The sequence below is a fragment of the Bufo gargarizans genome, chromosome 5, assembly GCF_014858855.1.
Source record: "Bufo gargarizans isolate SCDJY-AF-19 chromosome 5, ASM1485885v1, whole genome shotgun sequence".
NCBI lineage: Eukaryota > Metazoa > Chordata > Amphibia > Anura > Bufonidae > Bufo > Bufo gargarizans.
The window spans coordinates 114773997-114795312 of NC_058084.1; the positions used below are offsets into that span (position 1 = coordinate 114773997).

The 21316-nt window shown below is 44.7% G+C and overlaps 1 protein-coding gene across 1 annotated transcript in view; it reads right to left on the minus strand.

Annotated features, from left to right (window-relative positions):
• The window catches only part of CA8 (carbonic anhydrase 8), a 195852-nt gene that overhangs the window by 90255 nt on the left and 84281 nt on the right, over window positions 1–21316 (minus strand). The window contains exon 6 of the mRNA XM_044293978.1: window positions 6780–6828. Coding sequence (XP_044149913.1) covers window positions 6780–6828 — 49 coding nt within the window. The remainder of the gene's footprint in view (window positions 1–6779; window positions 6829–21316) is intronic.

Sequence of the window (21316 nt, forward strand, 5' to 3'; positions counted from 1 at the left end):
GAGTAGCCACCACATTGGTACATCCGGATCAATCTGGATTTATGCCAGGTAGGTCAACTACCGACAATATCAGGAGAGTGCAGGTGGTGACACAGATTGGTGTTCAGAGGCAGGAGAAATGGGCTCTAGCTTCATTAGACACAGCAAAGGCATTCGATTCGGTTGAATGGCCTTATTTGTTCCAGGTCCTGAGGAAATTCGGATTTGGCCCTAAATTCAGAAGATGGGTGGAGTTATTATATAAAAGCCCCAGAGCAGGTATATTGGTGAATGGGATACTGTCGGACAATTTTGACCTGAAGAGAGGTACCAGACAGGGTTGTCCCTTATCGCCATTACTGTTTGCCCTGGCTATAGAGCCACTGGCCATGCGCATTAGATCAGACCCACAATACCATGGCATTCAAATAGGTGAACAAGAAGATAGAATTGGGCTATATGCCGATGATATGGTACTTTTCATGTCGCAAGCGGAGACCACACTCCCCAGGGTAATTACCACAATAGAATCATTCAGCCAGTTCTCGGGACTTCGGATAAATTGGTCGAAATCGACTCTCTGTCCTTTATACCAATTGGAAGATACCTTTGACTCAGGAGAACTGCCAATTGTGCACAGCTATAAATATCTGGGTGTGCATATCACCAGCAATGCCATGTCCTTCCATGCACTAAATATTCAACCTTTACTGACATATTGCAAGGAGAAGTTTAGGGTATGGCAGAACTTGCCTTTGTCTGCACCAGGGAGAATCAATTTGATAAAATTGATTATCCTGCCGAAGTGCTTATATATTTTACAGCATGCACCTTATGTAGTTCCGAAAAAGGTCTTCCAAAATCTCACCTCGTTGATGTCACCCTTTATTTGGGGAGCTAATAGGCCCAAGTTATCGCTGGTTAACTTGTCTCGTGTTAAGAAGGAAGGAGGCATGTCTTTACCTGATGTATACTTATATTATTTAGCTGGACAATTGAGGAACATTAAATCTTGGTTATCACCAGGAGGTGAATTGTGCAGACAGGAGAGACATCTAGCTGCATACCTGGGTATCTCAAACTTGTGGTCGGTATTGGAGCAGCCTGGTATATTCTCACGTAGGTTGCTACCGATTCACAGGGTGGCCATTCAGGTCTGGAAAGCTAGCAAAGGCCTGCATAATATAGAAACGGATCTGCAGGAGACCCCGATCTGGGATAACCCCATGTTTCCTGATTTATTGGCAATGCAAGAAAAGGCATTTTGGAAGGAGCATGGGGTTGTCACATTAGGCAATCTCTACAGCAATAATGTGTTCAATGATTACGAGTCCATAAGTAGGAGGCACGAACTACCTAGACAGGCTTTTTATAGATTTCTGCAGTTGAGACACGCCTTGCAAACTCATTATAGGGATATCCCAGTCTCGCTGTCCAATTTCCCAATGATTGGAGTTATTCGTTCACAGGGACCGCGGGTTTTATCTCCGCATTGTACACCCACTTGTTAGATGTTAAGCTGAAGGGCACTCCGATACAACCTGTATATCACATAATGGAGGGCCTCATTCACATTGTGGTACAATTGTTTAGGTAGTGGGACTCCTACACTCATAAAGCCTATGCACCAAGTGTAAGGGCTGCCAAAAATTACAAGGAATCGGCACTCCAATACACCCTTTGTTATGCAAAGCAGGGCATCATACACACCCTTGAAAAATTATGATTGATGGACTGCTGGTGACCCTCAAAAACATTTGGAGCAAGGGCCTGCTGCTCTGACCATCTAAAACATTAGGGGCTGCTGCATTGGTGACTAGATAACCTCTGGGTGATTGCACATCCCTGTGATGGCGACGATCCATTTGGATGTCTGCCCTATCAACTTTCGATGTTCTTTTCTGCGCCTACCATGGTGATCACAGGTAACGGGGAATCAGGGTTCGATGCCAGAGAGGGAGCCTGAGAATAGGCTACCACATCCAAGGGAGTCAATGGTTAAAATCTGATTGGCTGTTGTTGCCTTGTCCCTTTTTTTCCTAATTGTGAACCACCCAGAGAGAAGGGACAAATTATTAAAGCACAAGCATCCAAGGAAGGCAGTAGGCGTGCGGCAATTGCCCACTCCCGACTCTGGGAGGTATTGACGATAAATAACAATACAGCACTCTTAAGAGGCCCTGTTATTAGGAATGAGTACACTTTCCGTTAACGAGGATCTATTGGAGGGCAAGTCTGGTGCCAGCATCCATGCCCACTCCTCGCTTCTGATCAGCGGAAGCTGACTGTAAATGTGACAACCATGTAGCAGCTGGTATTCCACTACTGCCCTCTGCTGCTGACAAAGCCTGGCCAAAATGTGGAACGCGGAGTTCCAGTGCGTGCTCATATCGCACAACAGCCGGTGAGCTGGCAATTTCAAGCATTGACAGACCAGCTGAAGCAGTCGATGACTGACGCGGCGCACCTTCACCAGTAGATCAGGAAAATTGGGGTAGGTTTTCAGAAACCGCTGAACCACTAAGTTTAAGACGTGGGCTAGGCATGGGATGGGTTTGAGCTTGCCGAGCTTCAAAGCCGCCACCAAGTAATGGCCATTATCACACACAACCATGCCTGGTTTTAGGTTGAGTGGCGAGAGCCGCAGTTCAGTCTGGTCTCTTATCCCCTGCAACAGCTCTGCGGCGGTGTGCTGTTTGTCCCCTAAGCATATCAGCTTCAGCATGGCCCTTATACCACTGCACCTCCCCCTTTAGGAGTGCATCTTCCATTTTTTTTTTTTTTAAATCAATAGTTTTTATTCAAGATTTTTCAGGAAATCAATGACAAGTATTGACAATATTGAAATATCAATATACAACTGAGTAGTATTTCCTTGAGCGGTTTAACAAAAACCTACATATAATTAAAGAAGGGGGGGAGGGGGGGTATAAGAGTGGGAGGAGGGGGTGAGGGAGAAACAGAACAGCACGTAAGAAAACATGCGCGATAGCAAATATATTCAATTAGGTACATACATATCCGCTTGTAGTACGCAATTACAATTTGTTCCGCAGCAACTAGAATTATTGTACTTGGTGCAAGTTTGATACCTTAAGTCAGGTCAGGTCAGTTGGAGCTTTGCTCTATAATCTCCCCAATTACTCCATGCTTTGTCAAACTTCAGAGAGGGTGAGAAGTTATATGATAAAATCCTCTCATATGAGCGAGTTTTATCTACTCTGTCGATTATTTCTGTAATCGTGGGAATTATTTGTGATTTCCAGTGTTTGGCTATAGATATCTTAGTTGACATAAGGAGGTGTGCTACGCTCACTCGATAAGATGGCGGGAATCTTCCTATATCAATCAGAAGCACATCCTCTCCAGCAAAGGTGCGATGCACCTGGGTATATCATGCTGAGTCTGTCCGGGGTATAGTACCAACGTAAGGCTGTTTTCATATATGACTCATAGTGAAGAGTGCATCTAAAACATTTAGCAGCAACTTTAAGAGCATATGTCCATTGGGCTTTTTCAATCGGTAGTTTTGCGTCAAGCTCCCATGATTTGAAAGGGGAGGTTTTCACAAATACCTCTTTACCACCTAGTGCGGCATATAAGGGCTTTATGCCTTTCTTTGTTGGATTTGTTTGAGACCAGGTATTAAATATCTGGTGGTCAGCCTTTACAACGAGTGGGTCGTTAGAAGTCAAGAGGTGTCTAATGCGGAGGTATTTGTAAAAATCAAGATTGGAAATATCGTATACATGGTGTATATGTTCGAAACTGTTTAGTTGGTCGCCCATATACAATTCAGATATCTTATTCAGCCCTTTTTTCCTCCATGAGGATAGGTCAATGTCCTCTATGCATTTTCCATTTTTATAACTTTATCCATTTAGTGCTATGGCCTGTGGGTGGGTGGCTGGGTATTTGCGCTTGCGTTCAAATGCCTAGGGTAAGGATATTTGGACGTTGCGCTGGGACAGGGAAGTGGATGTGGGAAGGAGGCATCCTCACCTGCGCCTTCGACAGTGGATTGGCCAGCACGTACCATAGGGTAAAGAGGAGGCAGTTGTGTGACCCAGAGACACAGATTGTGGACCCACGCGTTCGTCCCACTTATTACGGTGCTTGGATGCCATGTGGTAGATCATGCTGGTGGTGAGGTTGCTAGTGTTCAGGCCCCGCCCCGCCTCATTTTGGTGTGGCACAGGTTGCAAAAAAGAGCCATACTGCAGAACACCTACCCCTTGGCAAGGGAGATTTACGCAAGGGGGTGCTCTATGGAACAGTTGCAGGACTGTTTGGTGTGGCTCACTGCCTCTTCCAGCCTGTTGTGGTGCTGCAGATCACTTCCCCTCTGTACTGCTGTCCTTGCTCGGCTTTCCACCTTCCCAGGTTGGGTCAGTGACCTCATCGTCCACCAAGTCCTCTTCCACTTCCTCACTCTGATCATCCTCCTGATTTGTTGATGCAACCGCAGCCTCAGTGATTGATAACTTTGTATCATCCTCTTCATCAACCTCTTGAGACAGTAATTGCGGTTGACTAAATGGCAACTGTGTCTCATCATCATCCACCTCATTACACACTAATTGCCATTCCCCACCGTCATCTTCTTGTGACTGTGGATGCTGTAGAGGTTGGGAATCAGAACATAAGATTTCATGTCCCTCTTCAAGCATGTTTGGTGAGAGCCAAATCAAGTAATGGCGCTGAATAGAGCTCATCGGACTATCCGAGTGTGGGATCACTTGTTTGGCCAGACTCTCCATATGTGGGAGGAAGGAGGATCAGGGTGAGGATTCTGTTGACCAGACTGTTGGCTACTGAGACTGGACTTGGTGGAAGACAGGGTGGTGCTTAACCGACTGGAAGCATTACCTGCTGCAATCCAACTGACCACCTGGTCGCACTGGTCTGACTAAGAGTTTTGTCCTGCGACGACCTGCAAACTGGGACATGAAGCTAGGTATTGTGGATGATTGTTTTTCTTGTGCTCTGGCAGCAGGCACAGTTTCAACGCGCCCAGGGCCACGGCCTCTGTGTGAACCATCAGCATCATGGCCACTTCACCGTCCCCTAATGCTCGCCTTTTTCATATTAAATGTTATATGCATGCTTGACACATGTGGCACGGATGTCACAGTTCACAGCAAGCACAGTATATGGAAAAAGTACGTAAAAGTATGGAAAAAGGAAAAAAGATTTAACTTATATTTTTTCTATCTCTAGCCCTGACCCACAGAAGGTATTGCACAGATGTCACAAGTCACTGCAGAGACCCTCTATAGAAAAAGTATGGAAAAAAAAAATGTGATGGCTATATTATATTGCTGCCATCACACACACAATAGTCCATATAAGGACTTTTGGGTCCTTGAAACATTTTTCAACTAAATAGATTCAGATCACACTCCCTACACTATCTGTACCTTCCTAAGCGCAGGTCTCCCTGACCAATAATGAGCCGAACGCGCGCCATCAGGTACTATATAGCACCCAATCACGTGTTCTTGCCAGCCAATCACTAATGCCAGTAACCAACAAGGCTACGGCATTACAGTGATGGCAGTACTTACTTGCACGTTTATTGGCTGCATAGCAGACAAGAAACATGCGGGGAGGAGACTCTAGCATGGCGCTCGAGCATATGCGGTACTCAGCCGAGTGCTGCCATGTGCAGAGCAAAGCGATGCTCGAGCCAAATAGCTTTTTGGCCGAGCATGCTCGCTCAACACTATTAGGAAATTATCTGGCAGTGTTATTTGAACACCTTGCAGAAATGCAATTTGGGCAACGTATGGTATGGCTATTAGTACACTGAATCTTTTTGTATTATTTGGGCACCATATAGTATGCCATAATGGGGGAGGGGGTAATGAGCACTTCACAGGCACCATCCAACTTAAGGCTGACCTTCTGCCTCTTGAAAACCTGCTCAGAGTGCTAAGTAATGCCGACCTAATTGTATTGCTGTGCCCTGATTTATGGATAATTGAAGTTTGTCTTCAAATTTGTCTATTTGAGTAAAGGTCACGGTCTGTAAAGCAGAGTGAAGTGCTTCTGAGACAATCACTATGATAAACAAATGTATACCACAGGAATATCCACAAGTCAACTTCCACAGCTGGAGTTGACATAGCAGGAGCGAAAAAATAACTTTGGTTTGTCTCAGACTGATAAATGTGATAAATAGGTCTTACATTTAAACTGACAAAAAAAGTCACAATTTACTCCCAAATAAAGACAAAATCAGCATGATAAATCAGGGCCTAAATGCCATAATATTTTGGCCTTTACTCACAAAATGTTAGACAATTGTACAAATACTATTGACACTAGTATGTATTAAGAATAAGCTGTATTTGTAGAAGATGGCACGGAAATCTTTAAAAGGTCCCTTTACATGGGACAACAAAGCAGCACATTATTGGGAAGGAAGTGTTCCTTCCTGACAAACTGCTGCTCGCTGGTGGAGAATACCGCTGTATTTACATGCAGTGATCTCCTCCAGAGTATGGGGAGGAGCGATAGCCAACGCCATCGCTTATCCCCATGCTGCCGGCAAACAACAATTTTATGCACAAACGATTGGATTACTCGATGAACAAGCATTTTGATAGTTCATCGGGTAATTGGCGGTACATTTACACCGCCAGATAAATCTATAACAAGGATTCCTGTGAATGCTCATAAGCAATTGTCTTTAAGATTCTCGGCCCGTGTAAAGAGCCCATAACACATCTCATATTAATTTGCTATTTGAAAAAACAAATTGTGAAATATTATCACATTCAATAATGCAGGCTTACCTGGTAATAGTGAGTTGGGATTAAAACATGGTATTGTTTTAGATTTTCCCTGTAAATGAAATGAAACAAAGATTAGAACTTAAAATTAAGTTCTGGGCACCCGGTGATCACTATAAAAAATGTTTGTCCTTGGATCGAAGGACATTTTCATAATCTCACTACGGTAATTATATTGTTATGTAGTCTTATTTATCTACTCAAGTTTGCAAGATAGCAAGGACAAATTATTCATCTGTTTTATCACAAGGATACAGGATGAAAATGTATGCATTTATTTGTAATATGTCTTATACAGATGTGTTGTGATGCAACAAAGCATATAAAATGAAATAAAAGAACATATCTGTACATGCAGTATTTCTTCTGGACTGTAAGTAGGTGGTCAGCTGTTGAGGAAGGGTTGAGATGTATGCACATATATATCTATACATGCATGCAAATACGTGCGTGCATGTGTGATATATATGCATGCACTGACTGCCACGTCATAGGAAGATGTACGCAGATGTGCCCAGCATCTGCGCACGTCTGCCCTTAGTGGTCTACAGGGACTCATTGTGGCCCCTGTGGAAAATATGTGCCCCCAAATAAGTATATATAGATATATGTATGTATATATGTAGAGGGAAGTGTATTCAATTCCCTATGAACTCTCATCAACAGTTCATCCCCCATGTTTAGAGTAAAACTTGTGCTGGTAGCCTGTAGGATAACAGCTGATTAGTATCTAGTCCTCTTTTGTTCAGGCCCCAAACAATCAGACTCCCTGGCACCGTTTGTCAGGGGGCTTTCTAACCAAAGACATCCTCTGCCCCATGGCCATGCTTCTACTCCCAGCATTTTGGGACTAGGGGGGAGGACTCTGGGGATTTAAGGATGATGTCACATCCCTGAGGAGAGAGGAGGTGGGCTGTTTCTGAGGCTGATATAGGAGCCCCAAGCAAGGAAGAGGGTCTCTTGCAACCAGACTAGAATCAGAGACACATGGGAGAGAGCAGCTACATGATGACCATCTGCAAAAGGCCTACTAACTCTGGAAGGATTAAGTATCTACCTGTCTAGCCCCTATCTACCCCTCACATACCCCACTATAACCCCTTCCCTACCACCAACACATCCCATTGCAATAACCCCTGACCTACACCCCTGATGGCAACCCCTGAATACCCCTGCAGCACAGAACCAACCCCTGCATGCTGCCCTGCCCCACACCCCCTCACTGTACACTTGCAGGGTATTAACCCCTGAATTGCTGTACAGCCCTGATCACCCCCATTGTTAACCTTTCCCTGATCTACTTGTGTTTGTGGTCTGCTTACACCCCTGTAAAGACCACCGTTAACCCTCGTCGTACCCCATAGGGATAGTAAATAGAACTAGGTGGGTGGGCTGTTAATATGTGTATGTGTGAACTGTATAGTTAGTTTATGGGTGGAATTTGGGAACGTGTAGTGTAGTTGAGTACTGTATATTTAGTGCTGTATTGTTAGTGTATTGCGTGCTTAGTGTATTAGGTTTTAATAAATACTGTGTTTTATGTACAACTATCTGTGTAACGTGTTGTTATTAACGATAGTTAGTTTAGTAAGGCGCATGCATCTAGCATAGTGATTAGTGTAAGGCAAAGTATAGGCAAAGCATTGTGTTATTGTTATATAAAGGTATAAATAGGCGGAGTCATCAATAGACGGTTCCTCCTATTTATAAATATTAATTATTGATATTTGCATAAATATTGGTGATTAATATTCCCCCTTTACATCAGCTGTCAGGCCTGTTTCACACTGCTGTTATGAGTTCCTGCAGAGAACAGACTGCTAGAGCTCTCTGGACCCTGCATTGCCGAATGTTACCCGAATAGCTGCCAGCCCTATTGATTATAATGGGTTCCGGCAGAGATCTGGCCGCTACCTGGCAAATATGGCCATTCTGGTGACTGTTCTCTGCTAAAACTACTGTCCGGAACTCAAACGGTAGTGTGAAACAGGCCTTACATAGACTCTCTGTAAAATTAATAAATATACTACTTTTACAATTAGAAAAACTGGGTTCAGTCAGTGATGGTGTTTATATACTGTGCATAGGGTTTAGTAAGTATTCAAAGGACCCCATAACAAAAATGGATGTATAGATATAAAATATAAATTTGTAGAAAAATATTCAGCATAACTGTATTTCATTTAAAGGGGTTCTGCACTTTCATGTAACTGATTATCTATCCTCTGGATAGATCATCAGCTTCTGATCGGCCGGGGTCCGACACCCGGGACCCCCGCCGATCAGCTGTTTGAGAAGGCAGCGGCGCTCCAGCAGCGCCGCGGCCTTCTCACTGTTTACTGATGGCCCGCCCGCCCACTGACGTCACGACTAGTATCAACTAGAGTGGGCGCGGCTAAGCTCCATTCAAGTGAACGGAGCTTAGCCGCGCCCACTCTAGTTGATACTAGTCGTGACGTCAGTGGGCGGGTGGCCTGGCGGTAAACAGTGAGAAGGCAGCGGTGCTGCTGGAGCGCCGCTGCCTTCTCAAACAGCTGATCGGCAGGGGTCCCGGGTGTCGGACCCCGGCCGATCAGAAGCTGATGATCTATCCAGAGGATAGATCATCAGTTAAATGAAAGTGAAGAACCCCTTTAAATCTCTGCTCATTGAGGCTTTGAGTTGAAGGAGACAGCCCTATCAGTGATTGACAGCATTCTCTGTCATGCAGAGTCATACATGGAAGACTGCAAGAAAATTTAGACTAACACGTACATAATGTTAGCTTTATGGATGTGCACCTGTGACTTTGGATGTGCTAGACTAAATTTTCTTGCAGTGATTTTGGAGAGTAGGCCCCTCCTTTAAATTGAGCACTCCCCGTCCATCTCCCCAGAGCTTCTGAGCAGAGTATAAATATAGCTGGTTCCTACACCGCCCTAAACATTCTAGGCTTAAATTGGGCCCAGGGTAGGCAGTGCTGTTAGTGTTAGTTACCCATCTAAAATGTGCACAAAGAGCTTCCATTTTTTATATATAGTAGGTATAGAACCACTGTAATCCAGAATCATTTCTAATCCCTAGTTCTTTTGTTTGCAAGTATAACAGTGTGCTGTCATATTTTGCTTGCCATTTATACATGAAAGACTGTCAATCGCTCATAGGACCACCTCTTTGACTTCAAAGCCCAGAATGAGCCAAGACTTAAAGGACCTGTTTTTCTCCTGTCTAAAATAACAGATCTCAGACAAAAATGGCTAAAACAGATGCCTAATGATCAAAATTGATGCTCAAAATAAAGGATCTTTTTTGTTTGTTTTCTGTTCTTCTGACAGATCAGAAGAATGGAAAAAAAAAAGTTAATATGAACTTACACTTCTCTGTACTTCACAAGTACTCTGAAAGAGTTTCTGCCACCAGATTTTGACCTATTTAGCTGTCTGACACTAGCGATCTGCTAGTGTCTGCTGTACCTAACCGTGTTCTTGTATTACCTTTGTCTGCTGCGGTTAACCCTAAAAACGTACTTTTATTTATATGCAAATGAGCCTCTAGGTGCTATGTGGGCGTCTTTTCAGCACCTAGAGGCTCCGTCTACTGACCATGTCTGACGCGCATCTCGTCCCTCCAGCCCGCCCCTCTCGTCTAGATTAACAGCTTACTTCGCTCTTGGCCGAATTCTCGCGTCTGCGCCGTGCACTTCTGTTTTCGGCGCAGGCACAGTGTCTGTTGGACCTCTCCCTGCGCCAGTGTCTGTCGGCGCCAGATGCCGGCGCAGAAAGAGGTCCGACAGACACTGCGCCTGCGCCGAATACAGAAGCGCACGGCGCAGGCGCAATAATTCGACCGAGATGGAGCGAAGTAGGCTGTCAATCTAGACAAGAGAGGCGGGCTGGAGGGACGAGATGGGCGGCAAACATGGTGAGTAGACGAAGCCTCTAGGTGCTGAAAAGACGCCCACATAGAACCTAGAGGCTCATTTGCATATCAATAAAAGTACATTTTTAAAGTTAACCGCAGCAGACAAAAGGTAATACAAGAACACGGTTAGGTACAGCAGACACTAGCAGATCGCTAGTGTCAGACAGCTAAATAGGTCAAAATCTGGTGGTAGAAACCCTTTAAGTTAGGAGGCAAGGTTCTTCAACTACTGGTCTGTTAGTCTGATAATAATGCCCCCGATTTTGTAATCTATAGTGACATGTAGAATAATCTATGTTGAAGTGGAAAAAATATCCTGTGTGGTTCTGAGAAATAACCAGAGGAACCCCTAGCAGAAACAATTCGTACAAACTCTCAAATAATAGGTAACAAAGTAGGTAAAACAGAACATAAAATTACAATATATGCTGACGATATAATATTAACATTAAAAAAACACCAATATTTCACTAAATACACTACAAACTACCTTATCCAAATGTAATACGATTTCATACTACAAAATAAATGAAAATAAATCACAAATTTTGAACATAAGCATTCCTCGTAAAATACAATTGGAAATAACTGCATCACTCCCATATCAATGAAACAACAAAAATTAAATATATAGGAATATACATCACGTCTAGAGTTGGACACCTGGATGTTCAGGTTCGACGGCTTCGGCCGAACTTCACAAAAAAGTTCGAGTTCGGGACCCGAACTTGACCCCGAACCCCATTGAAGTCAATGGGGACCCGAACTTTTGAGCACTAAAATGGCAGTAAAAATGTAATGGAAAGGGCTAGAGGGCTGCAAATGGTGTCAAAATGTGCTTAAGAGCATGGCAAGTGCTGTGCAAACAAATGTGGATATGGAAATGACTTTAAATAACAAAAAATACTGGCTGACCCCTGTCAGTTAGTTCGTGTAGGCGTGTGCATACTTACTGCCCCACCATGTCGCACATCCCAGTGATGTTCGCGATCCAATTTGATATCTGCTCTATCAACTTTTGATGTACTTTTATGCGCCTACCATGGTGATCACGGGTGGCGGGAAATCAGGGTTCCAGGCCGGAGAGGGAGCGTGAGAAAAAGAGACCAGATTTAAGGGGAGATAAATTTATTTTAAAAAATTGGGATCGAGCAGAAATGTGGGAAAAGCTATTGAGGCGAAAATGTGGGACAAATTACAGAAGCCCAAATGTGGGCCAAAAGAGTCAAGCGGAAATGTGGGAAAAGCTATTGAGGCGCAAATATTGGCCAAAAGAGAATAGCCGAAATGTGTGACAAATTATTGAAGTGCAAATGTGGTACAACTTGTTTAAGTTTAACCCTTTGAGGACCAAGGGACGTATTTGTCCCCATGTTTTTAATTGCCTGTATCGTCTGATTAAGAACTTAAAATACGTATTTTTTTTGGTTTGAGTCAAAATATTAGTTCTTAACAAATGGATCTAGCTTTTTGCCAGTTATTTCATGAAATGGCTTAGTTACAGCAACTGAAGTGTACGAACTTCAGTTGCTGTAACAAAAAAATTTTTTGCTTCTTTTGGCCTTCCATTGAAAGCAATGTAAAAAGTCACATTTGTCCCGTGTCATAACTCCTCCCCCAAAAATGACACAAGTGTGGAAATGGTTTTATTTCTTGTTCAAATACATTCTTAAATGGAAAAAAATATAATTATTTTTATATTGATGACAGTAATCTTATGGTCCTCAAAGGGTTAAGCATTGAAGCAAAGGAGGTGGCACGCATCAATTAAAGAAGCATTTCAGAAATGTTATTCCCTGTCACCTATGCAGAGCAGGGGTTTATTCAGGTCTAAAATTGTATAATGTCAACCCAAAAATTACAGAAATTTATTAACCTGTCTACTTGGTAGAGCAGGGGTCTATGACAAAACAATTGTTTATTGTCACCCGAAAACGTTAAATAAAAATGATAGAAATTTATCAAGCTGTCAACTAGGTAGAGGAGGGGTATATTACACCCAAAAATTTGTGAATTTGACCCTAGAAAGTAACTAACAAATGTTTTTTTTTTTCCCTTGTAACGGGGATCCAGCAGCGTGGCCACCTAGTAATCAGCACAAGTTAGAAAGTGGGCAACTCTGCGGTCGTTGCGGAGACACTGCAGCATGTAATCGTTCATGTGTGCTAGGCTGCCCAGAGGCAAAGAAAAGCTGTCCTCTGTGGGAGGTGTATCGTCTGTGTCCTCTGGATCCCCCCATCCACGCACCAGTGATGGCCATGAGCTGGTCTGGGTGCCACCCTGCTGTGAACATGGTTCCTCCTCCTCATCATCCTCCAGAACTGTGCCCTGGCTGGACAATTGTGTACCTTGGGTTTGTGGGTGCAGGAACCCACCCTCGGAGCCACTTGGGAAAGACTGGCCAGAAACTCTTCAAAATAATCCCTTTTCCTCCTCCTCCTGTGCCACATTCTCCTCCATCATCGCCAGGAGCGTTTTTTCAAGGAGGCATAGAAGTGGGATAGTAACGCCGAGAACGACATTATCGGCATTGGCCATGTTGGTGGAGAACTCGAAACAGCGCAACAAGGAACACAGGTCTCGCATGGAGGCCCAGTCATTGGTAGTGAAGTGGTGCTGTTCCGCCGAGCGACTCACCCGTGCGTGCTGCAGCTGAAACTCCACTATCGCCTGCTGCTGCTCGCACAGACTGGCCAGCATGTGCAAGGTGGAGTTCCACCTTGTGGGCACGTCGCATATGAGGCGGTGAGCGGGAATGCCGAAGTTACGCTGCAGCGCTGACAGGCGAGCAGCAGCAGGGTGAGAACGCCGAAAGCACACACAGATGGCCCGCACTTTGTGCAGCAGCTCTGACATATCGGGGTCATTTTTAAGGAATCTCTGCACCACCAAATTCAGCACATGCACCAGGCAAGGGATGTGCGTCAAACCGGCTAGTCCCAGAGCTGCTACGAGATTTTGCACATTATCGCACACCACCAGGCCGGGCATGAGGCTGACTGGCACAAACCACTCATCGGTCTGTTGTTCAAGGCCCGTCCACAGCTCCTGCGCGATGTGGGGTTTGTCCCCCAAACAGATAAGTTTTAAAACTGCCTGCTGTCGTTTACCCCTGGCTGTGCTGAAGTTGGTTGGTGAAGGTGTTACGCTGACCGGATGAGGAAGCAGAGTAGGAGGAGGAAGCAACAGGAGGCAAACTGAAGCGCCCTGCAATCCTCGGTGGTGGAAGGACATGCACCAAACTTCTATCAGCCTCAGGCCCAGCTGCCACTGCATTTACCCAGTGTGCTGTTATGGAGATATAACGGCCCTAACTGTGCTTACTGGCCCACGTATCCGTAGTCAGGTGCACCTTGCCACAGATCGCGTTGCGCAGTGCACACCTGATTTTGTCCACTACTTGGTTGTGAAGGGAAGGGATGGCTCGCCTTGAAAAGTAGTGGCGGCTGGGCATGACGTACTGTGGGACAGCCACCGCCATAAGGCCTTTAAAACTATTCCTCTCCACCAGATGGAATGACAGCATTTCAAAGGCCAGTAATTTAGAAATGCTGGCATTCAGGGCTAGGGATCGCGGGTGGGTAGGGGAGTACTTCCTCTTCCTCTCCAGCGTTTAGGATATGGAGAGATGAACGCTTCCGTGGGACATTGTGAAAATGCTTGGAGACCCAGGTGTTTGTGTTGCTGGCAGATCCTCTGTTTGCAGGGTGGCAGGTGGCACTGTCACTCCAGAGGTGGATGACGAGGCTGTGACTGCAGCAGAAAAGGAAGCAGGAGGAGCCAGAGACCTTTCTTGGTTTTTGAGGTGTCTACTCCACTGCAGCTCGTGCTCTGCACTTAAATGCCTGGTCATGCAGGTTGTGCTCAGGTTGAGAACGTTTATGCCTCGCTTTAGGCTCTGATTGCACATCGTGCAAACCACTTGTCTTGTCGTCAGCACATTGTCTGAAGAACTTCCACAACAGGGAAACTCCTTGGAGCTGGCTTTGGTGTGCTCAGTCCCTTGCTGCGGTGGGCAGTAGCAGCCGTACTGTCTAGAGGATGGCCGCTCCGCTTTTGCACCCTGCTCTCTCTTCTGCTGTGTTGGTGGCTCTGTGCGACCACCGCCTCTTCCTCCGAACTACATAGGTCACTCGCATGACCTTGATTCCATGTGGGGTCAAGGACCTCATCATCTTCCACCCAGTCTTCACCCCTGCCTTCCTTGTCAGTCTACACACTTTCGAAAGCCCCAGCAGTAAGCACCTGTGTTTCGTCATCATCCGAGACGTGCTGCAATGGTCCTCCCATGTACTCATCTTAAAAGATAAGTGGTTGGGCATCGGTGCACTCAATCTCTTCTACTTCTGGGGAAGAGCTAGGTGGATGGCCCTGGGAAACCCTGCTAACAGAGTCATCAAAAAGCAGAAGAGACTGCTGCATGACTTGGGGCTCAGACTGCTTGGCTGATTTGCAAGGGGGTGAGGTGAAAGACTGATGGACATTGGCTGCACACTGACTAAATCAAGATGTTGTCGATTGCCAAAAAAGTGTTTTTTTTGGTAACAGAATATGAAAGCTGTATATATTAAACTTGAATTTAACGCTTGCAGATCTGAAAAAAAACATTTTTTTTTGTTTTTTGTTTTAAAAGTGTGTTTTTCAAACCACAGAAAATGATGGGTGTATTTCTACCTTAAATTGCACATTGACTAAACCAGATGTTGTAGTTTGCCCAAAAAAATGGCGATTTGCAATGTCCCAAAAGCTCAGATGCAGTGCTGGTGCACTGAGCTTGCATAAAATGGCCACCGCAGCCGCCCACCTAACTAACAGAATTATAAAAGTTAGCTTTTTCACAAAAAATCACAAGTCCAGCAGCATCCTCTCCCTACACTTGTAACAGCAGAGTGACGTGCAGCGCTATGTGACTCAAGCTTATATAGAGCCTGGGTCATGCTGCTCTGGACAATCACAGCCATGCCTGAACTTTTACGGAAATGTTCAGGTTCAGGGTCCAAAAATACTAACGTTCGGTACGAACCCGAACTTTACAGTTCAGGTTCGCTCAACCCTACCTTCGATATCTTGATCAAAAAAGCAGCCAAAACCGGATAGTTGGACTTTGAGGGTGGAAGGTCTCAGTCCCAAGTCTAATCCCTGCTGTAAAAAAAAAAAAAAGGTCCAGAATTTTCATGGATGTTGGTTTTTTTTTAAATTTGGAGCCGCATCCCCCGACCAGGAACAGAACTTCTTCCATATCTTTAAATAGATTGCTGAGGTCACCTTCTTTTAGAGTATTTGTTTACTTTGTCCGACAATCCCTGTCTTTTCAGGAGCTGGGTCTCAGGATCCAGGCAAACAGTTTCAGGAACTGTGGATTGGGGTGTAGGACTGGACCCTGATGCAGAAGGTCCTTCCTGGTGGGAAGAGGCCAAGGTTCCGGGATGGAGAACGGGGCTATTAAAGTTAGTGTAGTTCTGTCCTGATGTAACTTCTGGATTATATTTGAAATCAATGGTAGTGGAGGGAAGGCCTAAAAGAGGCTCCAATGCCATCTTGTGGTGAATGCATCCAAGGCCCAAGGGTTGTCCCTGGGGTTTAGGGAGCAAAATACTTCCGCCTTCGAATTTGCTCTTGAGGCGAAGAGATCTTCTGGATTTCCCCATTTGTCCACCACCATCTGGAATGTGTCTTAGTTCAGGGACCATTTGGTCTGGTCTAGTCTGTGGCGATTGAGGAAGTCTGCTTCTTGGTTTATTACACCTTTAAGATGAACTTCTGAGATGGAGCTCACCTTTTGCTCTGCCCAGGAGAAGATTAGGGATGATAGTGACTGAAGAGTCGCTGACCGTGTCCCACCCTGATGTGAGAGATAAGTGATGGATGTCAGGTTGCCTGAGAGGATCTTCACATGGTGACCCTGAAGAATCCTCTCAGTCACTTTTAGGGTCTCCCATACTGCCCTCAGTTCCCTGTAATTTGAGGATTGTGACTTGATTGGTTGGGGCCAGGTTCCGTGAAACAGATTGTCTCCTACATTCGCGTCCCAACCTGAAAGACTTGCATCTGTGACTACTTTAATGTAGGAGATCTTCTGCCACGGTGTCCCCTTGGACTGGTTTGAGGAGAACTTTCACCAATCTAGGGACTTCTTTACTGGTGTTAGGATAGTCACCTTGTGGTCTAGCAAGGATTGTCGTTTGTCCCTGACCCCCAGGATCCAGTTTTGTAAGGGTCTGAAATGATTATGACTCCAGGGTACTGCTGGGATGCATGAGGTTAGCATACCCAACAGGCTCATCGCTTCTCTTATTGAGCATGTTTTCCTCTGGAATGTTCTGATTTTCTGTTGCAGAGCTGAAATCTTGTCTGAGGGAAGTAAGGTAGCCTGGGCCTGGGAGTCTAGGATCATTCCTAAAAAGCATATTCTTGTAGAAGGCGAAAGGACAGACTTGTTTCTGGTTACCATCTATCCCAGCCTGTCTAGTGTTGACAGAAGGGTGTCCAAGTCTAGTCTCATCTGACGTGGACGGTTGCTGATTAGAAGGAAGTCGTCTAAATACAGGACTAGCGTGAGGCCTGCTTTCCTTAGGAATGCTACCATCTCCACTACTAACTTTGTAAAGATCTACGGGGCCGAGGAAATCCCAAACGGGAGAGCCCTGAACTGATAGTGATGGATACCACCTCGGTCGTCTCTGATGGCAAACCGGAGGAACTTTGGGGAATTGGTATGGATTGGGACGTGATAGTATACATCTCGTAGATCTATCGTACACATTAGGATATTTGGGTTTAACAAAAGGTATTGTCAACTTTAGGGATTCCATCCTGACTTTCCAATACAAGATGAATTTGTTTATGGGTTTCAAATGTATCCTCATGCAGAAGGACCCCTCATTTTTCTTTTACCAGAAAAAGATTTGAGTAGAATCCCTTCCCTTGATGTAATATGGGAACCTGAGTAATTACATCCTTTTTTAGAGGGTCTTGAACTTCCTGCCATAGATTCGTCTGGAAGCGAGTTATTGAAAATCTGTTTGGGGGTGTTGAAGACAGCTCTATCCTGTATCCTGAGCCTATAATCTCTCTTGTCCAAGCATTCTAGGAGATCAATTCCCAGGAAGTTTGAGAGCCTTCCCCCCCACTGTAGCATCATTGTTTTTAGTTGGTTTAGAGTGGGAGGTAGTGAAACCCCTTCCTTTACCCCCTTTGGGGTAGCTCTAGTGCCCGGACTTCCCTTTCCCCCTGTAAGGTCTGTCTTGATTTGAAGAGGATCTAAAGGGATAGCGGCGTTCATTAGGGCCGATCTTCAGGAATACCCTTCTTTTTATCAGAGGCTTTTTCTAAGATTTTATCCAATACGTGCACGAACACATACTCTCCCGAGAATAGTATGGAGCAGAGTTTCATTTTAGATGTTTCATCCCCTGACCAGCATTTCATCCAGAGCGCTCTTCTGGCGGCATTGGAGAGGGCACCATCCCTAGCTGAGAAACGGACCGACTCGGCTGAGGCATCAGCCAGGAAGGCAGTGGCTGATTTGAGGAGGGGTAGGGAATTTAGGATCTCCTCCCTAGGGGTTTTATTTTTAATATGATCCTCTAATTCACTAAGCCAGAGAAACATGGATCTGGCCACAGAGGTTGCCGCGATATTAGATTTGATGTTAAACATTGCGGCTTCCCATGACTTCCTTAAGAGGCTGTCGGCTTTCCTGTCCATGGGATCCTTTAACTGGGAAGCGTCCTCAAAGGGAAGGGATGTTTTCTTATTCCCCTTTGCCACTTGGACATCGATCTTAGGGATCTCATTAAAAAAGTTAGACTCCATAGGATCGAATAATGATTGATTCTTGAAGGCGGTGGAGACCCCTAAACGTTTTTCAGGGTCAGACCACTCCTCCAGAATCATGTCCCTAATATTCTCGTTAATAGGGAACACACAGGTTTTCTTAACCCATAAGCCCCCAAACATTTCCTCCTGGATAGAATGACTTCTCTGTACCTATAGATATGTATAGAATACCGGCGCTGGCACAGAGAAGGTAGGGGAGGGTGAAAATTAACACATATACACACAGGACATTGATTATAAAGTCTCTACTTGTGTCTGATAAATGATCGTTCCGTGTTGTGGTGTGATCCCGTTGTTCCAGGAAGCGCTGTATAGATCTAGTAGAACTCACACCTCGCGCGCTGCCCCGGCCAGTAGCTAGCGGGGTGGGAATTATATTCAGCAAATGTCACGCTGTGAAAGTAAGTGGATCTTTAGATTAAATAGCCTGGCACCAAAGGGCCTGAATCAGGAGATCAAACTATTTGCATTCAAATAGAGACATACAGACGTGGACAAAATTGTTGGTACCCTTTGGTCAATGAAAGAAAAAGTCACAATGGTCACAGAAATAACTTTAATCTGACAAAAGTAATAATAAATTAAAATTCTATAAATGTTAACCAATGAAAGTCAGACATTGTTTTTCAACCATGCTTCAACAGAATTATGTAAAAAAATAAACTCATGAAACAGGCATGGACAAAAATGATGGTACCCCTAGAAAACACAGAACATAATGTGACCAAAGGGACATGTTAATTCAAGGTGTGTCCACTAATTAGCATCACAGGTGTCTACAACCTTGTAATCAGCCATTGGGCCTATATATATGGCTCCAGGTAATCACTGTGTTGTTTGGTGATATGGTGTGTACCACACTCGACATGGACCAGAGGAAGCAAAGGAAAGAGCTGTCTCAAGAGATCAGAAAGAAAATTATAGACAAGCATGTTAAAGGTAAAGGCTATAAGACCATCTCCAAGCAACTAGATGTTCCTGTGAGTACAGTTGCACATATTATTCATAAGTTTAAGATCCATGGGACTGTAGCCAACCTCCCTGGACGTGGCCGCAGGAGGAAAATTGATGACAAATCTAAGAGACGGATAATCCGAATGGTAACAAAAGAGCCTAGAAAGACTTCTAAAGAGATTCAAGGTGAACTTCATGCTCAAGGAACATCAGTGTCAGATCGCACCATCCGTCGTTGTTTGAGCCAAAGTGGACTACATGGGAGACGACCAAGGAGGACACCATTGTTGAAAACGAATCATAAAAAAGCAAGACTGGAATATGCCAAACTACATGTTGACAAGCCACAAAGCTTCTGGGAGAATGTCCTGTGGACAGATGAGACAAAAATCGAAGTTTTTGCCAAGGCACATCAGCTGTATGTTCACAGATGAAAAAATGAAGCATATCAAGAAAAGAACACTGTCCCTACTGTGAAACATGGAGGAGGCTCTGTTATGTTCTGGGGCTGCTTTGCTGCGTCTGGCACAGGGTGTCTTGAATCTGTGCAGGGTACAATGAAATCTCAAGACTATCAAGGAATTCTAGAGAGAAATGTACTAGCCAGTGTCAGAAAGCTTGGTCTCAGTCGCAGGTCATGGGTCTTGCAACAGGACAATGACCCAAAACACACCGCTAAAAACACCCAAGAATGGCTAAGAGGAAAAAATTGGACTATTCTAAAGTGGCCTTCTATGAGCCCTGACCTCAATCCTATTGAGCATCTTTGGAAGGAGCTGAAACATGCAGTCTGGAAAAGGCACCCTTCAAACCGGACACAACTGGAGCAGTTTGCTCATGAGGAGTGGGCCAAAATACCTGCTGAGAGGTGCAGATGTCTCATTGACAGTTACAGGAAGCGTTTGATTGCAGTGATTGCCTCAAAAGGTTGCGCAACAAAATATTAAGTTAGGGGTACCATCATTTTTGTCCATGCCTGTTTCATGAGTTTATTTTTTTACATAATTCTGTTGAAGCATGGTTGAAAAACAATGTCTGACTTTCATTGGTTAACATTTATAGAATTTTAATTTATTATTACTTTTGTCAGATTAAAGTTATTTCTGTGACCATTGTGACTTTTTCTTTCATTGACCAAAGGGTACCAACAATTTTGTCCACGTCTGTAGACCCTATGTAATATTGGGCTGGGATGACGTATAGTGAATAGAGGTGTGCCCCTAGGTTTTTGAGCAGTCACTGCAGGAATGATTATGGGAATGGGAAACCTATTTAATCCCCAGGACTTGTACCATGAATGATCCCTGACGAAGGAACCCGTAGGTTAGGAGAAACGCATTGGATGGAAACTTGTCCCTTGGAGGCACCCAGAGCAAAGTTGTGACGTCACACGAAGACGCTCCTGAACTCATCCCTGCAGGCTCCTCCACGCGTGCGCTAGCTACCGGCCGGGGCAGCGCGCAAGGTGCGAGTTAGAGCAAGAAGCGTACCACTAGATCTATACAGCGCTTCCTGGAACAACGGGATCACACCACATCACGGAACGATCATCTATCAGACACAGGTAGAGACTTAATAATCAGTGTCCTGTGTGTATATATGTGTTAATTTTCACCCTCCCCCACCTTCTCTGTGCCAGTGCCGGTATTCTATACATATCTATAGCTATCAGCCATTCATTATCGGTGAGAGTAGGTTGGAGACACACCTCTAATACCAGGCAGGGCAAACAAGGTGAATAAACCTGACGGCAGCGCAAGTGTCTCTACTTTCACAAATTTAGTTGTTACTTCTCTGTACCTCTTCCACCCCCATAGTTGATCTAACAGCTTTTAGGAGATCAGACA